The 20,910-nt window shown below is 39.1% G+C and overlaps 2 protein-coding genes across 2 annotated transcripts; both read right to left on the bottom strand.

Moving 5' to 3' along the window:
* Window positions 1-1,984: 1,984 nt before the first annotated feature.
* LOC146486259 (1-aminocyclopropane-1-carboxylate synthase-like protein 1) lies at window positions 1,985-13,688 on the bottom strand. The gene is made up of 15 exons (XM_085095993.1): window positions 13,481-13,688; window positions 11,117-11,176; window positions 9,972-10,042; window positions 9,231-9,300; window positions 8,941-9,007; window positions 8,569-8,666; window positions 7,937-8,014; window positions 7,209-7,309; window positions 6,862-6,951; window positions 5,979-6,024; window positions 5,580-5,693; window positions 5,188-5,218; window positions 4,898-5,040; window positions 3,723-3,876; window positions 1,985-2,761 (listed from the first exon to the last, which is right to left on the bottom strand). The coding sequence occupies exons 1-15, from the start codon at window positions 13,589-13,591 to the stop codon at window positions 2,475-2,477; spliced, it is 1,521 nt and encodes a 506-aa protein (XP_084952119.1). The 5' UTR covers window positions 13,592-13,688; the 3' UTR covers window positions 1,985-2,474.
* A 1,229-nt stretch (window positions 13,689-14,917) lies between these two features.
* On the bottom strand, window positions 14,918-18,649 carry LOC146486258 (uncharacterized). The gene is made up of 2 exons (XM_085095984.1): window positions 18,492-18,649; window positions 14,918-17,137 (listed from the first exon to the last, which is right to left on the bottom strand). Exons 1-2 carry the CDS (start codon window positions 18,507-18,509, stop codon window positions 16,739-16,741), a joined length of 417 nt encoding a protein of 138 aa, XP_084952110.1. The 5' UTR covers window positions 18,510-18,649; the 3' UTR covers window positions 14,918-16,738.
* Between the last annotated feature and the right edge of the window lie 2,261 nt (window positions 18,650-20,910).

Below are 20,910 nucleotides of genomic sequence, written 5' to 3'. Positions count from 1 at the left end.
ATTAAGACTTCATCAAAAACAATTTTAACTTGATAATGAATGTGCATTAGTGCGAGGGACGATAGCCTTTCCTGGCCCATGCATGCCCTGTTATATGTATGCAGCCGCCTTAAACAACTCGCACTTCTATCGCATTCACAGCTCGTTGCAGGGATTGTGGCGCATATCTTGAGGAGCACATATATATTTGGAAAGAGATCATTATCGCACTCCTAAAGAGCTTTGGCTGCTGTATTTGGCCTGTCTTCCTTCGGTTTTGAGGAGTATCTGAAAGAAATAAACAATATGTACTGTTATCTCTCACTTACCCATTTGTGTAATTTGTTGTTGTAAGCCTTGATTTTCGTCATCTATTCGGTTGTTCACGTTTTGCTCTGGGTTTTCAACCGAATTAAGGAGGGATTCGATAGCGATCATTGCGTCGTGATGGTACTTCATTTGCTCATGTCTTTTTGTCTTTTCTTGAATCTTATGCCATTTTATGAAAGCGCCCTTGTCTTTCCTGCAATGCATAGGTGTCATCAAAAGCACAGTGTTCACAGAATACTCCATCTACTGAAGGGCTGTAGACCATCCACGAGTACTTCCTGAGGTATCGTGACTGAAACCGTCTTCGCCACTAATGAAGAAGTCGCGTTGGCGGGAAACTTGTAGTTAATCGGTGGCACAAATTGACTTTTAATCAAGTGATACTTCTGACCAACTGGCAGCTTATTTGCGGAAGAACCAAATTTCTCAGAGGTCGCCTAAAACTTCCCGATGTCATTTATTTCTTGTTGCATCATTGGTTCTAAGTGATGGCGCGTTAGATTGTCATCAGTATTTTCAGTTACTGCAGGAGCTTGCGAAGTCTCTACAATTTTATAAATAATGCAGAATTTTTAAGAAAGTACACATCGGCTTTTCATAGAATATTGACATGCATTAGGAAATGACGATAAAAGATCAAGAGAAACATAAAATGTATTTTCCCTCTTTGTGTCTCGAAAACTTTTATTTGGATGGTTTGTGATGCCTGTGGATTTCCAGAAGGTGCTGCTTTATCCCCAAGTCCTTCTCCGAACTGTTACGCTGTGTTGCCTCACTGACTTTTTATTAAGCGATGTAAGTTTGATTCATATTGAGGTATAGCGACTAAATCTCAGAACATAATAATGGGATCAAGACTGGTGAACATTGCGAAAACAAGTGTGATTTACCTTCTATATCTCGCTGTAAAACTGTAGTTTACTGAGATAGATCTGAAGTCGTGGTTTCAGCTGGGCTGTCGTCGTAGACTGCACTGTCATTGTCAGCATCTGATGGCTATTGACGGGGTACTTAACTGACCATGAATAGAGAGACTGGCAAGATTTAGCTGCAGCCTTCCTCTTTCCATTTTCCTGTTCTCTCCTATCCATAACTTCATTATTCATTTAGAAAAGCTCGGACATCTGTGCGCTTATTGAAATGTTCTGAATGGCTCGGGCTACTAGAGTGCAGCTGGTTTTAGTTTCCCAGTGAATACATTACTACTTTTTCCACTCTTTGGCTTTGTTTAAATATCACTGTAGAGTTTTAAACTTCAGGTTGACCGACTACACTCCTTAACTTGGATATTGACTATCAAAAATGCGGACCTTTGGAGCCCGTCGGGGGGGAGGGGGGGGAGGGGGGGTGCGAACGCACCCCGTGCACCCCCCCCCCCCCCCCGGTTACGGGCCTGCAAAAAGGAATAGCTCGATCCCTTTTGGCTTGACTGCGCACGCCCAAAAGGGAAGAGCTCAACCCCTTTTGGCTTGATTGCAGTTCTTGACTGCGCAAAGAGAAGACCTCTGGGGCCGAGAATGATAGTGTCACATTGTTATCAGCAAATGTGTGCGCAACAATGCCGAGGGTTAGCCCGTACAAGTCACGGTGGATTTCTTTTTTTAATATTTATTTTCCTGTTACATTCCCATAACGTCCGCCAAACCTTTTTTTAGGCCAGATACCAGATAGTTCTTCCTTCCGTTTGCTTCTCTGTATCTCTCTACTCCGCAGAGGTTCGATGGGGTGTTATGTGTATCCGCTGACCGAAGTGAGTGCAGGCGCAAAAGCTGAGAGGGTTGACCCTCCGTCGCCTTCCACGGAATTTTACGCCTGCACTCACTTTTCTCAGAGGAGCCTCTGCAGAGGAGAGTCTCTGTATAAAAAATTTTTTAAACACTATTATTTCGTGAGCGCTCCATATTGCATACCGCTCAGACAACCAGAAATCTCATTGAGTCCAGTTCAGATTGGATAATGCAATCCCAGAATTTTGATTGGCTTAGAGACCATGCTGGGATATCAGCCATGATTATACCATGCCCACGAAATGAAAGACTATTGTAATGGATCCGGAATAATATACTTCATAAATACACCCTTGCGGGGAGTCATGGATGGTGATGAGGCTAACTAAGGTTACTTTAATAATTGCACGCAGTCTTTGAGTATTTTAAGGAATGAGATCATTTCTCGGTACATTTTGTCTCTTGATGTAAAAATGCTTTCGCCAGTTCTGGGTTTTCTGCAGCCCATTTTTCTGCAGTATTTTCCTTTAACCAATCGCTGTCCTTTATCTGACAGTGCAAGGTGCGTACTAAATCCTCAAGCGATTCATCATCGGTATTTATTGAACAGCCAACGCTGTCTTTATTATGATCAACAAGCTCATGTGTGTCTCGTGTTCCTCCATCCAGCCTTGTCGCATTGTCAGCACGCACGCTCTTGACTGTTTTCTGTAACCTTGTCAACCCTAGGACAAAACAGGACATGTTAAAAAGAGATAATGAAAGTACTTCAACTCGTGCAGGGCAAGCTACAACTAGGTCATCGGTAGCTGCCCCCCCCCCCCCCCCGGGACTATACGAGGAGGATCTGTCCAAAAGCACCTTTTTCAGGAGGTATATAAAGGGTAGGTATTTCACGCGCCAAAGTGTAGAAGAGGGTAGGGAAAACTGTCATTTAGGCATTTAAGGTGACTCTATACCATTTCAGTTTTTGCTGGTAGTGATATATATTTTTCTTGATGTTCTGGTTCTTTCAGCCCTGTGAAAATATCTGGGTTCAAACATAGTTTCGAGTATCTGAGACGTTATGCTTTGCCAAAAACACTGTTACAACTGGTAAACCCCGTTTCTATGGGAACTAGCAGACGATACCTCTCTTGAGTCCTTTACTCCTAGCTAGTTCCAAAACGGGTTTGTCTGAATTTCGTGCGGTAAAATTTCGCTACTTTTTGTGTAAAGAAAAAAGATAGTGTTTGTGCTGTAGGTATGTGAAAGGGGGACCATTTCCTATGTAAATCATACGAAAGGGTCACCTTTCCTATCAAAAATAGTATATAAAAGAGTAAGGGTACGGAGCTCGGAGGGGAACCACCCTGTATAAAAACTTTGTTGAGTAACCCTACCCCCGGGTAGCTGCATTATAAAAACTGGACACAATGGATAAACGAAATATGGTTCAGTTTACTACATCATCAAGAGCGGCATTTACCATCCTTAAGTTCTCCAACACCCTCAGTGTCAGCAAAGCCTTTAGCCCTTGCATGATTCCTAAGAGGCTCTGTTTGCAGGGTGGTTCTCAAGTTAGGCAGTATCATTTTTTTTATCTTCAAAGGATATTTTAAGAATTCACAAAACAGACTAGCTTTTATTGTTATTATGAGTCGTAGCCTGTTCAGCAAGCCGCAACCAAATTCAAGGTTCACTTACCAAGTTGAAGAGTTTCCGCATCCATGGCGAATACGAGTCTAAACCAGCCGGGTTCGGGACAACAAAAATATGATCCAGGGAAAATAAACACGCCGTTAGCTACCATACGATCCAAAAGTTGCGTTTCTTCTTCAAATGTCGATGATGGAACAAGCTAAAAGAGAACAACTGATAAGTAATGTTTAAGTAATGAGCAGGAGTGCTTTTTAAAGTTAAAACAAGTTGCCCCTCGTGTTTTAGACTTGATAAAGCATGGACTACAGGTTTAATGAACGGCTCCAAAACGTCAAGCCGTAGAGATTTAGATAAGTGACTTGAATGCATTTATAAAATAATTATTTCTCCAGGGAATGACAGTTGTGCGGTAATCAAAGTATACTATATTTAGCGTGGCTGCTATTTTGTTGTCGTTGACGTTTAAATAACTGAGCTAAAATGCCTCCAAAATGAGCCTTTTGCAAACCAAATAATAATAATAATAATAATAATAATAATAATAACTTAATTGAAGTGTCAAAAAATTTAGTCCTGTGGACTAATTGGGCACACAAATCAAAACGAACTCAAATAACAGATAAAACTATGTACAATCAAGCTAAAACTACGTTAAAATTCGCCCCCATTGACAAATCCATACATCCTAAATTTATTATTAAAATAAAATTCAAGTGGAACAAAGAAGCACCAAAAAGTGCACAGCAGGAAAAAAATCATTTGGATAGTTGTATTTTGTAACGTAAAACTGGCCAATATAGAGTTGAACCAAGGAACTTTTGACTTTTTCCTGTCAAATGCTTCCCAATTATAAGCTCACTGAAAACGTGACAATATTAAGAAAGACCAAAATGCTCTTAGCAAAACCCGCCGCTTGAAAAAGGATGTATGGAAACAGATGGAAAACATGCTACGAAGATTTATGCGCTACAGGAAACATGGGTTTCGACTAAATAAAGATTACATTTATCTCAAATAACGTTGAGTTACTCACAATGAAGTAGTATTTTGTCTTTTCTGGTCGTTTCTCCCAATTTATTTCTTGTAGAATAGCCCTAACAACGCGCCGTTTGACTCAGAGCTGAGACCACTTCATTGTGAGTAATTCAACTCTATTTGAGATAAATGTAGTCTTTACTTAGTCGAAACCCATGTTTCCTATAGCCCATGGTAGGTCTCACCTCTCTGAAGTCAATCCAGATAAAAAGGCCGCATTCTCCTTGAAGGAACGGAATATCAACTTCACGGAGAGCATTGCAAGTCATCTTGTGAGCGTTTCGAAGCCGCTGCTGGTTTATTGGTATATAGACACTGTCTAACCATTCTGCGAAAAGAAAGAAGAAAGAATTCTGATATACTGTCACATTTTTTAAATTTAAAGTCCAAATGAAAAAGATAGGTACTAATCCAAAATCGCGGTCTGGCCAGGAATTCAAACCTTTGTATCGTGGGAGCAGGGCTTCCAACTAACCTCTATCCTTTATGAGATTCGTCAAGAGAACCTGAAGAGAAACGTTGATAGTCAGCTCATTAAGCAAAGAGCGGAAAACTTTTAGGCAGCGCACTTCGTTGGTCCCAGGAGCTGCTTAGGCTCGATTTCTGCCGCTCCCTCCGGTCCGGCTTTCCTCCCTCGAGACAGGTCTTTTTTTTTTTTTTTTTTTTTTTGGGGGGGGGGGGGGGGGCTCATTTTCCCGAACAGCAGTTGGTAATCGAGCCTAGGAGTTGGTCCGATAACGACAAACGTCAGAAATGACGTTAGCATGAAAGGCCAGCATTATTTTGCAATACTCTCATCTATGCGAAGTCTAAATCTCCTTTAATATGCCGAAATTTCATTAAGTGCAGTATTAAGGTGTATCATGCCTGTGTTGGTGTGGGGACATCGTGGAATCGTGTGTAGCCACATGAAAGGGCGCGATAAACTTCTTTGTTTCTTGTGTGAAGAACACCACAACGGAACCCAGATATACCAAAGTCCTACAACAACGAAAGATAAGAAGGGATTAGCTCATTAGCTCAAATATAATATTCACTTCCGTTACTTTTCTACAAGAGATGCTTTCCAATTTCTTTTGTTTACTTTAGTTTTAAATTTTGTCACTGGCTGAATAAAAATCTATCAAAACGCAGGGACGTTAAGTCCTTCCTGCAACAAAAGGTGTCAATAGACGGAGTAAGTTAAATACAACAAATGAAAACATAGTCCAGCTCTAATGCTCTCTCCAAACATGCGTACACAAAGTGAAGCCTATGTTTAAATACCTTGCTGAAGCCCCATATTACATGTAGTCTTTCCTTATCAGGGATACTGTAAGCAACAAAATGGAAGGTTAAGATAAAAAAATGCAACACGAGAAATTATTCAATAAGTACATTTATAGTTAGACTGCGAGCTGTGCCTTATTTTTTCTCAGGGGTAGTAAAGCCAGCGAGTCACGCCAGTGTGTGTGAAAAGTGCCGCCCACGAGGATACACGTTTCATTTCCCTCCGCGTGTCGCGTCTCCTTACGGGAAGAACTTTCCACGCGCGCTCGTGTGGTTCGCTCTCTTTACTTCAAAATAAGAACGCTAAGAATCTAAACATGTTGCCTCTTCCTGGCCCTCAGATGAAGAGAAAACAAACCTGGAGTAGACTACTAATTATTTATATATGATCATTACTTCTTTTTTTCGTGAAACGTGAAATGACTATTTTTTTCCCGTGAATCCTGATCAGTTTGGTCAGTAGTCCCAAGCTGTGGAACGTGATTTTCTTTTAAATTGTCTCATCACTTAGCCTAACAGACAATTATTTTGATGATCGACACGGATCCTTCCCCGCCTTGAAGCCTTCAATCCTTTTGCTAACCTTTGGTCAGCTTACAATCTATCGTCATTTATGAGAATTTATTATTAAAAAAAAAAAACAACACTTGGCACCCGCAGTTACATGTATTTACTTGAAATTGCCATTGGTTTAAAATTCATTGGGTTGTGTACATCTCAACCTCGTTCTCAGGGTCTGTCATCTCAGTCCCCACTCCAAATGTAGCAAGTTGCGAGGAGACGAAAGACGCTGGAAATAAGGTTGTGTGCCTCTCGGTATTATGATTAACCCAAGCACTATAGTTTAGGTTTTGCAACCATCCGTTGAAAAGTGACTCACTTGTTTAAACTCAGTACATTTGTCACAGAGCAGCCCTCTTTGAAACCACACAGCATGTAAATTTCATCCATGACAACATGCAAAGAATGCCTGCAAGAGTAATGTGTACTTTACATTAGAAAAATGCCAATGCAGCATGATAATTAACAATATAAATGATCTTTGCTACATCCTGAAAGGCAAATATGACAAAAAGTACAAACTGGCATTCCAACCATTCCAGGACAACAAGGGAGGGATACGCCTCATTTTTTGTTTGTTTTGTTTTGTTGTTGTTGTTATTTATTTATTTTTTTATTGAAACAAAGGGACTTTTCACTATGTCACAAGCAAAACTGAAGGCTCACCTTGCAGCAAACTGTAGACAAGTTTCCAAGAGTTCTCTAGAATAGACAACTCCAAGAGGGTTGTTAGGGTTGCATAACAACAAACCACGGATTTTCACCCCCTGTGAAAAGAACAAAAGGGGAAAAATCATGATCTTAATTTGAACTATTAAAAAAACAGGTTGCTTTCTCCGGCCAACAAGCCTAATGAAAATGGCTTTCCTTGCATTGACAGTCTTGTAGCTTTACGGGGGGTGACAACTCTAATAAACGCTGTTTGAGCATTTATACTAGGTCTTAACCTTAGTCGTCCCGGAAATTTGGATCATCCTCCCGAATTTCTGGGATACATCTCCTTTGACGTCCCGATTTTTTTCTGCAACGTCCCGGAATTATAGCGTGTTTCCCGGAAGAATTTCTAAGTGTCCCGATTCCCAGAAAAATCTCCAGATTCCCGGAACAATTTTGGCTTTGTCCCGAAACAGCGTTTGTTAGCCTTGTCACCCACCCCGTTAGCTTTAATATATTACTGCTGAGAGCTTCCAAGTTAGGAGAAAGGCTTTCACAGATTGTTAGCTAAGTGTAAGTCTGACCTTTGGCTATTTTTTTTTCTTGGGAAATATTTGTAGTAAAGGTGATGGTCATGGTCGAAGCTCACATTTCTAAAAAATAAATAATAATAATTACCCTTGAGTTTTGCTCATCCTTTGTTAAACCACCTTTTGTTAGCAATTTAAAGTTATTAATACCTGTTCTTGAGCTTTTTTCAATGCAGTTTCTAGTCTTGCTTCAGAAAGTTCAAATGGCTGACTTTCACCTGGACCAACCTAAAAATGGGAGATGAAAACACTAAAAATTTTTGTACCAAAAACATGGGGAGCAAGCTACGTTTACAAAATAAACATAACATAATTTCTGTTTAAAGTTTAAACGAATTTTAGAAAAAAAATGATACAAGTTCTAACAATTTTTATTTCTCTTTGTTCCTGATGATTTTCAATCATTTTGATCCATCCTTGGAGACCCACGGGCAGAGCCGGATAGTGGGGATGAGGAAAAAGTCAAAACGGGCAGAGAAAAATTGGGCAAAGAAAAGTGGAGTCCAATTTTTTCAGCCCGTTTCAACTTTTTTCCTCCCTCCCATTCATGTCTGTCCCTGGGTCTTCGAGGATTATTTGACCGAAAAATTCCTTATAAACCACTAACAAGATACAGCTGTATTCACACATAGCTTTTAATATTATTGTTTTCTCCACGCCGAAGAAGGGTTATGTATATTGTTACCCGAAACGTCTGTGTTTCTTTCAAAACCATTTTTGACACTTTTTTTATATTTATTTATATTATTCCTATCCAGTAATAATATTATTCCCTTACTAACCTTACTGGACAGTTCAACTGGAAAAGGTACCACCCTTGATCTTGATCGCAGATCCAGTAAAAATGATCCATAATATGGAGCAGGAACTAACAGACCCTCTATCAGGAGAAAGATAATCAGTAAAGGCCAGTGATGCATTGATCAGTACTCAGTTGACAGGCAAGGCAGGTAAAGTCAAACACAAAACACAGATAGATCTGATGTCCAATGCACTGACCACTTAATCACCACACAGCCTGCTCAACACTCATCTATGGCTCACAGTGACACTTCCAAAACATATTTTCATTCTTCCAAACTCCAGTGTACATACTTTTTTACTTTTGTGAAGATGCCTACTTTTTGTTAAGTATCATGGATATCAATCTTTACCTCCCTCATCTGCCAAAGTATACGCCACTGAATCCACCAATGGTGTACATCCATTCGACACAATCAGCTGAAATAAAAAAAAATATTGTAGATGTACTGTAAATTTGTCTTATTCGATAAAAATACATTTACATGTAACATTTTCCTATTCGCAGCCACTCTTTTACATCATTTCCCAGTTTTGAAATAGATCTTTAGTTCACTGCAAAACAGAAATTATAATAACCAAGCTCAGGCAAGTGCCTGGCTGTGGGCAGATTGAGACCAAAAATTAAAAACCACTTACGTACTTCTTCGGGAAATATAGGTTCCACTGGCCTCATGTAGTGATTGAGAAAATCAGCAATGGTTTGTCTAAAACTAGTTAAGAAAATGGAAAGAAATAATATGTAATTAACTATGTCAACTTCATAATGCAATAATTTTATTGACAATAACCTGCAAGAGGGCTCTATTATTTTTTGTTTCACATGGTAAACTTTCCCCATGAAAACACCAATGTATTGGAATAACAATAACACATGTGGAGCATAAATATTCACAAGAATTGTTCTTCTTCATTGAGTGTTCAGCTTCACACTGAGTTGAACATTAATATTTTGGACAAATTAATACCTCCAAAAAAGTAATGCAACGTATGTTTGTACTCCAATCCACGAGTGCGAGCACTTAACCTTTAGTTATTGACACTGTTGATAAACCAAACGTTTGTTTCTTAACTCCCCACTGGTGTAGCATCGCAGTTTCTTTAGAAGTAACCTCCTTATCCATAGAGTAATGCAATATGTAGTGTGTAAAATTGTGTAAATTAAAATTGTAACTAAAATGTTTTTCATCAAAGTGATATGAAAAATTTATCTAGTAAGGAGCTCTGTCAATAGCCAACCATTTTTCATTTTTTATTTATCCCATAGACAAACTGTAGAACCTTCAAATGCTACCCAAGGTTATGCAGTTATTCTTTAGAACAATGTCAAGCAAGAGACCAAGAGAGCATGAATTAATCAATTAAATTATTCAACATCGCTTACCTCTGTAATCCCTCGCAGCAGAAATACTGTGTGTGCTCTTCAAGTATAGCATTGGATTCTTTTTCCTCAAACTTAAGACAAAAAGGTTTATTAAAACTAAAATATTCATAAGCCTGAGAATTTAACCTAGAACAGAGCTTACATTTCAGTAGCACCACAATTCCCTGTTAATTATTGTTTAAATTGAAAAAGCCACCAATGATAACTGATTGAGCAAAGACTTCAGAAAACAGTTTTATTCATTTTGAACTTAAGTTTCAGTTCAGATGTTAAATAATTAATTCTAGAAGTGGAATATACGAAATGCATAATTTTTTTTATTATTGTAATATTATTTGAACTGTGGATGAAAGAATGAATAAATGAGTGACTATCGCAGTTATATGTACATGTACGGATTTATTTAACTTATGCAGTTCCGAAGAGAATATCATTCTCAGTACACAGTTGATTTTATTGTACGCTTATACATGTAAGTCTATATGACAATATTCTGAAAGCCTGCTTAATAATTGGACGCCCAGAAAATCTTACGGAGACTAATTTTGTATGACCCTTTGGTGTCCATATTAACTGGGTTCCACTGCATATTTCTGCCACTCTGTTGACAGTCCAGGCTGGTCACTGCAAACCAAGATTATAAATATTACTGCACCTTTCAAGAACAAACAAACTCTGAACTTCAACTCAAACTAATGATTTGCATGTTTACTGTGGCTGTCAATCATAATTACGGTGATAACTGGCGCGGCCAGACTGCAAAAATACAGAAACCTACAAAGTGGATTGAAATAAACCGCCAATCGCAAAGCACAAAAATGACCTTTTGAACCTGTTGTGCTAAACGTTTATGTCTTTTTGGAAGTCCACTGCAGTGATCAACGGCAGTCAAAAGCAAAACAATTGGTTGAATCTTGAACTTTAGAGTCCACAATCATGTTATTGAAAGGTGCTGTAACAGACTTAATAGTGGAGCAACTGGCAGCTGGCTATCACAGGTAGCAAAGTTTAAAAGAAATTATCCAGTTACAAGTGCATAGGCACCATCTTTCTCTATCTAGAGTGACTTATCAGATTGGGTGCACAGAGAACTGACCAGAGTTGACCAGTTTGTTTTAATTTTAATACATTAGGCGAGTTGTTACCTTAGTTTTGAGCAAATCAAATGATAACTTGTTTTCACTGGTTCCCATGTTGATGATTCCCTGAAGAAGGATTCAATATCACTGTTTACTTATTACATGTATAAAGTTAATATAAGAAAGAAAATGTCTGACATATCCCCCCAATAGAAAGGATTGGAAGTTCCAGAGGGGTGGAAGAGGGGGGGGGGGGGTGGGGGGGCGCTGTCTCAGAGAAAAATTTTGAAAAAAAAAAACATGAAGCTAAATAATTAGAATTTCCACAGGGGTGGGGGGTCTTCGAGAGCATCCCTCCCTTGGGGAGGGGGGAGGGATGGATATTATCTGGAACTACACATAATTTACGGCTACAAGGACAGACTTCCAGACAGCTCCATATACTAACTAATAGTATACATGCACTACAGTAAATTACTAAACCCTCTCCCAAAAACAGTGAGCATTGCAATAGAGTTTGAGTCAGAAACTGTACATGCATAATTTATAATGTATGGGGCTGTGTGGAAATCTTACCTGGTGAAAAATATAACATAATAATGACATGGTCAGGCAAAGACGTTAAATGAGCAACAGACTTTTCAACTGGTGTAATTTAATTAAATGAGTTCAATAAAAATCAACAAACCCAGTTTAACTTTGAGATACATGTATTTAGATTCCAGAAGGATCTGTACAGGTCCCAAAATGATCCCTGATCCCAAATTAACCCCAAAATGGTCCCCACGTTTTTTTCCACTGACCCCAAAATGATCCCCATTGTAATTTTTGGGATGGAATGGCGTGTTTCACTGTGGAATATTTGTAAACCGACAGGTCTCTCAGGTTTTACAACTGATAGACATTCTGGACATATGCAACTTAATTCTTCAGTCTTTTATTTGTTTTTGTTTACAATTCATAATTAAAACTGTAACTGGCTTTTATTATATGATGTTCAGACAAACATTTTATCTTCTCACAGTGGGTATTAAAAATTGTCCTTTTTGTTTTGGCTGTTTTCTAGAAAGTCTGTCAGAAATTATTCAAAATAATTTCAATGGCTTTTCTTTTGATTGACGTCCACTTTCTCAACTTAGTCCACCTCAGTTACTTGAAGGCAGAGACTCAGATATTGGACAACCGCCACAAATATCTTATCTTGTTCCGACCTTCCACTTCCTTTGGCTCATAGTTCGGCTAAACACGATGTACAGTAGCTAGCAAAACCGTGGTTCTCAATTCTTCATTATAATTTGATTCTTTATTCATTTCTTTCATTATAATTTTTGCCAACAAATGTGCTATGTAATCTTGCATTGTATCGGTAAAATTCGACATATATATGGACGCATAATTTCAGAAAAAATCACTGAATCAAAGTTAATAACAGCAGTTACCTTAAGATAGTCATTTTACACAGTACTCGTAAGAAGTCATACTTTGCTATCTTCCTATTTTCCAAAAGGTAAGCCATGTTTTACACTGTAATATGATAAGTGCGTCAGGTTGTTTAGCCACATAATATGATTACTATTTTTTAACACCTCGTCCCAAATCTTGGAAGAGATCAAAACAGTTCTTCTAATTTTTACTCTATTTATTTTGTTGAAGTTGGCCTTTAAAAATTATTCTGTGCAAGTCACTTTTACTTTTAAAAGCTTGTGTTTTGTCAATCCACAATCGCCTGTTTGCTTTCCGACCTTCCCGTTCCGAAAATTAGTTGGGGGTCATTTCGGGCCAGGTCAGCATGAATGATGATCATTTCGGGGTCAATTTTCAGTTCAGGGTCGGGATCATTTCGCCACTCGATAGCGCGCGAATATCATGTCAAGCATACCATACCTGAGTTTTACGCTTTTAGAAATGAGTTACAGTCGAAGTGACTGTCGTACCCCAACAGAGATGTATTTTGTATATTTGCAAATGATTAAGGACGATGCCTACTATTGTTACTGCGCATACGTTCTGCGCATCGCGAGATACTCGGGTCTCCTTCGGGTGCTGCCTACTAAATACAGGAATATTTTTGCGCGGTTTAAAAGTATAAGGAGAAAGCAGAACTTGGCAATGCAAATGCTATTGGTATCTCAAAAGAAAATTGAGGGTAACCATGCATTTTTCAGAGATAACTAAGCTTCAATTTAGGAAAAAATCCCATACATTGCTTTATATTTTGGAGCTTTTTAGAGATATTGTTGCTTAATTATCTCTGAAAGATGCGCGGTTACCCCGAATTTTCTTTTTGGATTCCAATAGGCCTTGCTAAGATCTGCTTTTCCCACATAGTCATAAGCCGCACAAAAATACTTCCCCGGTATTAGTAGGCACCGTCCTTAAATGGTAAGCTTATTTAATCATCAAACGACTTGGTAATTAATTTTGACCAACCTGTGGATTTCTTGTTTTGTGGAATGGATTTTGTTTCTGTTTCCCCACGTACTTAGCCTCATGGTTGAAATATCCAGTCATTGCTTTTGCACGGGACGAAATGTACGACATTTTGTCAGGATTTATAAATGATAGAAAAGGAGATTACTTAATTTATCAGCGAGAGAGTGCAATTATCCTTGAGTGCGAAATTGACCAGCGGAAGAAGTCCATTTGGTGACTTCGTACTTGACGTACTTGCTTGGTCGAATGCGTTTCCACCGCGAAAACTCGCTCCACCTCTACCCCTGGGTTGGCCTTAGTCCCAAGGGGAAGGGGAGGGGGGGGGGGGGGTACTCAACAGATGCTTGGGTAGGGAGGTGCGGCCCGGGCGTTCAAACCCTCCCAATCCCGTTTAAGACAATTCAACATTTTCAGACCCTATAAGACATTTCAAACTATACCCTGTTTAAGACTAGAATGAAATAAGAATACACTAGTTTCTTACTATATTTTAATACATTGGCAATCAATAAATAACAATGAATTACAATAGCGTCCATTAGCGGTCCTATGCAGATTACTTTTACTGCATTGAAATATGCCTCGTTCTTCAAATAGCCTGTGAACAGGCTCCCAAGTGCTCGATTCTTGTCTTCGCCCTATACCCCACTTGGGAGCCTGTTCACAGGCTATCTTCAAAAAACCAGTCGCTCGCGTTTCGCGCTCGCCTTTGACCAAAATGCGAAACGAAGCACCTGAGGAGGAGGCTGTAAACTTATCCTGTTTAAGCCATTAGGGCATGTAGCAATACCCTGTTTAAGACAGAAAGTGATGAAATAGATACCCCGTTCAAGACAAAACATCCTGACAACCATACCCTATTGGGCCGCACGTCCCCGTTAAGGTCACATAAGGGAGTACCCTCACCCCCGGGGGGCCTTAGCCTGTGTTGTAGCCTGAATTGTCACTCGAGACGCTGACCTGTCACTTAAGACCTAAATACCAAATCAGGGAATTGTGTATTAAACAGGGTCAGGGGTAGCCTACGTAGCTGGCGGTTTTTGTTGGTGGGCTCGTGGAGAGCCGGGCCAAAACAGGCCCGTAGCGGGGGGAGGGGCAGGGGGGGCTTGAGCCCCCCCCCCCCCCCAGAACTTTTGGAAGTTAAAAAGCAATGTGCCCAAAAGTATATAATTAAAACAAATTAATGTTGAATTCTGACGCTGCAAGTGCCTTTTCACTACCTGTCAGTTTCCTTCGCTAACAGGCACTCCTATCTTGTGAATCGGAAATAAGAATCAAAATGGATTGAAATCAACCAATCTGAAGCCGTGAAAGCTGTCGAAATAAACTACAGTCGAACCTGTATATAACGGCCACCCTCGGGACTTCAAGAACTGGCTGCTTAATACAGGTGGCCGCTTAATACAGGATCACTAAAAATACTCACTGGGTGTTGTCCAATGTCAATTTTAATGGTGTATCATACATAAACATTTCATGCAAGGAAACAATAGGACAATCAACACTCTTTCAAGAGATCAATACTTTAAACAAAGTTCAGTGCCAACTGGTAACTTTAATGGTATAATATACGTAACATTGTGTAAAAGCACTGTGCAATAAATTGTCCTCTACTCTTGTACGGTATACAGTACTGTATTTCTAACTCACTTACGTGACTTACAGTTCACAACAAAATATCTCATTCCGTCATTTCATAGTTGTTACGATCGAAGTGGAGTTATAACGGTAATGTTGCTAATTAAAAGTAACACAATATATAACAAAATTCTTCAAGTTAAAATAGGAATAGGGTAAGAATTACAGCGACTTAAACAAGTGGGACACGTGCGTTTGGCACCTCGGAATTTGAAACTTTTGTTTGTAGAGCAAGTCGTTGACTGCCGGCACTCCCAGCGACAATTCCTGTTATCCATGGTACTGTGTATATGGCTTTTCCATTCAAGGGTGGCCGCTTAATACAGGTAAAAATAACAAAGAAAGACAAACATGGGACTGCTACAGGGTGGCCGTGGCCGCTTAATAGAGGTGGCCGCCTAATACAGGTAACAAATACAGCGTTTGTAGGAGCAAACAATCGGGACTTTGAAAACTGGCCGCTTAATACAGGGCCGTTATATGCAGGTTCGACTGTACTTGTTTGCTAAGACATCCGCCCATTTTGAGCAATACAAATGTCCTTAGTTTATAACAATTTAGTGTTCCCCCGTTGTCACACAAAAAAGCCACACAAATATGTCCTCAAGACCAGAGAAAAAAAATCCTCCTGCAGTCGGATTCTTACTTCCCGATTCCAAATTAAAAAAGAGAAAGAAAAATTTGTCGTCGTTTGTCTACGTCCTCCTTCAAACGTGAAATTAGTAAACTTCACGTAGTAGTCCACGCTAAAGAAAAGGCAAAAACATGTACCTAAGAGTGTGATGCAGGTGCAAAGTTCTTTTCCAGAGAAATTCAAGTTTTTGTTCAAGAATTGGTGACGTCACAAATCGTTTCACAATGAAGGTAAATCACAAAACAAGAATATTTCTGGAAATATTGGAGTGATCCCATTCAAAATTGGCACCAATAATAATGGTACGCCAGGTAAGACACAAAATGACACCCATTTTGATGTTGCCATGGCATTACTCTCGGCCCCAGTCCTTTCCTGCTATGAATCAAATATCTCCATTTTCGACTAGGAAAGGAGAGGCAGAGAGTCCTACTTGAAACGCACGAAGTGCCCGTATTGCCTACGTAACCTCACCAGCTCGTTGAAAGTAAACGATATCTGATTAAGACAGACATTACAATGAGAACGTCAATCGAGCATGAAATAGACCTGAACGCAAAATTGCTGCCATGGCAACAGCACAGAAGCCGTCATTTTGTGTCCTGCATGAGGAGCATTACTGGTGCCAAGTTTGAGCAGCATCACTCCAATATTTCCCGAGATATTCTTGACATGTGATTTTGTGATTTATCTCTGTACTGAGACGTCATTTAACGTCATCAGTTTTTGAACAAAAACTAAAATATCTCCAGAAACAAGAGAAGATATTTCAGAAAAGAAAAAGACATAATTTATCATTTTGAAAATCTCTTCAAATTTTTAGATAAGGATCGTTTTTTTTTTACCTCAGATAGGCACTTTCAAGAGAGGATGAGGTGCACTTTAAATGCTTTCCTATGGCGGGAGGTGAACAGTTCTTGGTTAAATAACAATAGCTGAGTTTATTCTAGCCGGTATGTTTGACATTTTATTTTTGAACAGATTCAATCAGCACATTGACAGTTTATTGGTAGCTTTGGACAATTTTTCTTGGACTGATCTCCCCGTGGGTAGCCATAAACTGGTTCACACTTGGGTGGAACTTTCTTTAGAATACAGCCAACGTGTTGACTTTTACAACGGGTCGAAGTGACATGACGATTTCTACAAGAATCCCAGTGACGAACAAGACGTGCAACACAAAACCAGTCATCGCTATCACCGCTGGTGCCATTTTGTGGAAATGGATCGTCGACACTGCTTGTCATTTCATTCTCTTTTCGTGTGATCTGGGTCCCTTGATCACGTGACTGCCGATAGAACTCCTGTTTCTCCCGGGAAGGGGGAGATTTGGTACAACTTAGGCTTGACCAGGTCAAGATGACAGCTATATGCAAAATTATCTGCAGAAACAAGGTTGTTCAATTTATTCATTTTTTATTTATTTATTTATTTATTTATTTATTTATTTGTTTATTTATTTATCTTGCTTTGCAACCTAGAGTATAGAGTGTTTTTACATGACGTCACGGTGGACATGTTGGTGTCCCAAACTAAACCTCTGGGAATTGAACTCTACTGATTTTTATGCAAATATTTTCTTTTGTTTCAGTAAACCAATATGGCTGATAGTCACGTGGATGAAAACGCTCTATATAACTATGTTCAAGAACTACTGAGAAAGAATATTATAGGTGCTGTTACAGTTGCAATGTGTAACTGCGTAAATGTATGGGAAGTATAAGAAAATCAACTTGTAACAGTACAAAAAAGAGGGACTAAAACGGTAGCATAGTTGGTTACAGTAATATTGAATTACTTTATTTCAGCTAAGCGTGAAAATTATAAGGAATTGTTAGGGTTAGATTAGTGATTATTAGTTTTACATCCTGATTCAGAAAAAACGGATACGAAATGTTGATCAGTTACTATTATGAGACCTTTTTCAGTACAGACATAGATTTCACTCAGTTTAGGAAATATCAGAGCCTTTGTAACCGTCAAGTAAAACACAGAAGTTCAATATCCGCTGTTCTTTCGAAAAAGAAATGAGCGTCAGTTTGTAAAGGCGCGAAAAGTAATTTCCTCCATTTGTTAAGCTTACGGAAGTGAAATTGAGTTGTCGAAATACTAATGGCTACGGCTGTTATAGGTCAACTGTTCTTCGGTAAAAGCTCCTGAGTTCTGCCTGTAAGAGAATGAATCAAGATCTGCAATAAACGCTATGTTGACTTCCTGTGAAGAAGATCTGATCCACTTGATGTTAAAGAGATCTCGGTAGGTAGCAGGGCACCTCTCGCTTAGCCACAGAACTAAAATGCCCCAAAAGCCCCTGTTACATTACCAGCTTCTAAAAAGTTTTGACGTTAAAATGAATTTCTTTCTATTGCGAAGAGGATTTTAAAACTGTTGATCGGAGGATGTGGCTATTCGATTATTATAATTTTATCACTGACGTAGTAGTACGCCAGAACCGATCAGAGATATGCTTTGACGTCTCCACAAAAACGTCATTGAAAACAGTGGTATGAAGTAGGCTTTGTGTAATCATTTCTTATTTCCTCAGATAATGCAATTGCAAGTGCGTGTATAGCAAAGTAAAACAAAGCACATATAGCAAAGGTTACTGTTAATTAACTCAGTAAGGTAGTTTACTAGCTGATTGAATCCACTTAAAGTTGATGAAAGGTGAAGTTAAAATATGAAATAAAGAAGCGTTTTCTTGTATCAGTTACAAATGTGTTACAGGTTACTCACTTGTGTAGAGGATTTCATTTTGAAATTCACCTTTCTGCAAATCCTGTCATTAGCGATTATTCACTCTGTCCAATCGTAGATTACCCCCATAAAAATAAAGAGAAAAATCCTGCTTATATATCACTTACGCAGGTTTTCAATTTACGCTGCTAAATTTGGTTACCCGTGATTTTCCCGTTGAACCCTTGTACCCATGCATGGTAGGTTTCGATGAATTCTGCCAGCAGAATTTTATTTATTCACTACCTGCCGGGCAGTGAGCTTTCTGCTGACATAATATATACCCCATTTCCGAGCAGAATTTTAGCAAACATTACGGGAAAAATACAGAAACAGAACCCGATATAACAGCTGAAATAAAAATTCTAAAGCAAATCGAAATTGTCTACTAGTTATTTTGTATTGTGTTTGAACAAGAGAGGTTTGCTGAGAGTAGCTATAACACGCCCGCAATTACAAACGCCCGCTGCATAACCAAAATGCGAATAAATAGCCAATCCAGGATGCTTATTTCCGAAGTTATCGGAAATACTGGCCACACGTGACGTAGACTGACTGTAAAAGATCTAAGTCTAGCACAGTTTGGTCTGTACCAAATTATTTTTTGGACAGACATGAAAGTTAATTCATAGGCAGCATTGGACAGTTTTTCTCGGCTACTGCGGGTGGGTAAGCTTATGGGTGCCATCTTAGTTCTTGAAAATCCGACATCGAAGTCTTTAATTTGAAAATCCGAGATCTGAATTGTAAAAATCCGACATCTGAGTTCTTAATATCCGACATCCGAGTTGTAAAAAACCGACATCCGAGTTGTAAAAATCCGACATCTGAGTTGTAAAATCCGACATCTGAGTTGTAAAAATCCGACATCCTAGTTGCTAAAATCTGACATCCTAGTAGTAAAAATCCGACATTCGAGTTGTGAAAATCCGACATCCCAGTCACGGTAAAAATCCGACATCCGTGATGAAAATCCGACATCCGAGTTGTAAAGATCCGACATCTGAGGTGTAAAAATGAGGGCAAGGAACAATTGGATGATAGAAATAACCTTCAGCCACTAAACAAACCAATGGTTAGAGACATCCCAGAGAGTTAAACACCAAGCCCTGTGCACAGATGAAATGATGGTTAAATAGTTTAACCAAATACGTACCATATCCCCCTCGAATTCCAGTGTTTTATACCCTCACAAAAATTCACAAACCGACATTAGTCGGAAGACCTATCATATCTGGGTGTGATGGTCCAACAGAACGTCCATAATCATTCGTAGACAAACTACTTCAGCCAATAGCACAGATACAGGACGACTCGTATCTTAAAGATACGACACAAAGCACTAGAGCGCCTAGAAACGCTTTTCTAGTCTCAATTGCTGTCACTAGCCTTTACACGAATATCCCACAGGAGGAAGTAATCACTATAGTATGCAACGCATAAGAAAACGTCCATTACAAATTAAAAAACATCTATAGCTACAAAGTTTCTCAGAGAAATGCTCAATCTTATATTCAAGGAGACCTCCTTCCAATTTAACGGAAAAGACTATCTCCAAACACACGGCACTGCCATGGGCACGAAAACTGCAGTAGCTTTTGCCAACATCTTTATGCCATCAATAGAAAAGGAGATGTTAAGGCAGAGCATTAACAAACCACTAATGCGGAAAAGGTTCATTTACGATTATTTTGTTTTCCTTGTGGGATGAAAAAAAAGAAGAAATAGAACAATTCGTTAAGCACGCAAATTCTTACCACCCTACTACAACTTTCCCGCTGAAGTCTCACAATTAGGAACAACTTTCTTGGATACAACAGTCTATAAGGGAGAGAGATTCGAGAAAGAATCTATTCTCGACGTGCGCACGCATTACAAACCTACTGAAACATTTCAGTACACAAATTACAACGGTTGCCACCCAGCAGGCAAAACAAAGGCTTCGTGAAAGGAGAAGCTCATAGGATTCTAAGGACAAACTCTTCTAGAGTTACGTTTGCCAGAGGAGAACATTAAAAAATTTAGAACACGCCTGAACTCAAGAGGTTATCCCAATAGTCTGGGCTGAGTTGCTCGAAGCTTGGCTAGCGCTAACCATTGGTTAAGAGGTATTAAAACCTATAGGTTGTCATGGTATTTAACTCGGGTTAGCGCTAACCATGTTTCGAGCAACTGGGCCCTGGTCGACAAAATCCTCTCAGAAGTACACTTCGCAGGTAGAAAAAAAGCTCTAACACAAAAACAGAGAGTGCACAAGAAAATTCTACCCTTTGAGACACAATTTCAATCATCACTGCTATGTTTGAAAAACATTCTAATGGGCAAATGGCATTTAATATAAAACCAGCCATTACTGAGAGAGATATATAAGGAACCTCCCTTGATCTTATATAGAAAAGGAAAATCGCTTAAAGACATG

Source organism: Pavona decussata, unplaced genomic scaffold, assembly GCF_977016875.1.
Source record: "Pavona decussata unplaced genomic scaffold, jaPavDecu1.1 SCAFFOLD_21, whole genome shotgun sequence".
Lineage (NCBI taxonomy): Eukaryota > Metazoa > Cnidaria > Anthozoa > Scleractinia > Agariciidae > Pavona > Pavona decussata.
Note: the sequence above shows the minus strand (reverse complement) of the source record. Positions and strands in the feature narration are given on the sequence as shown.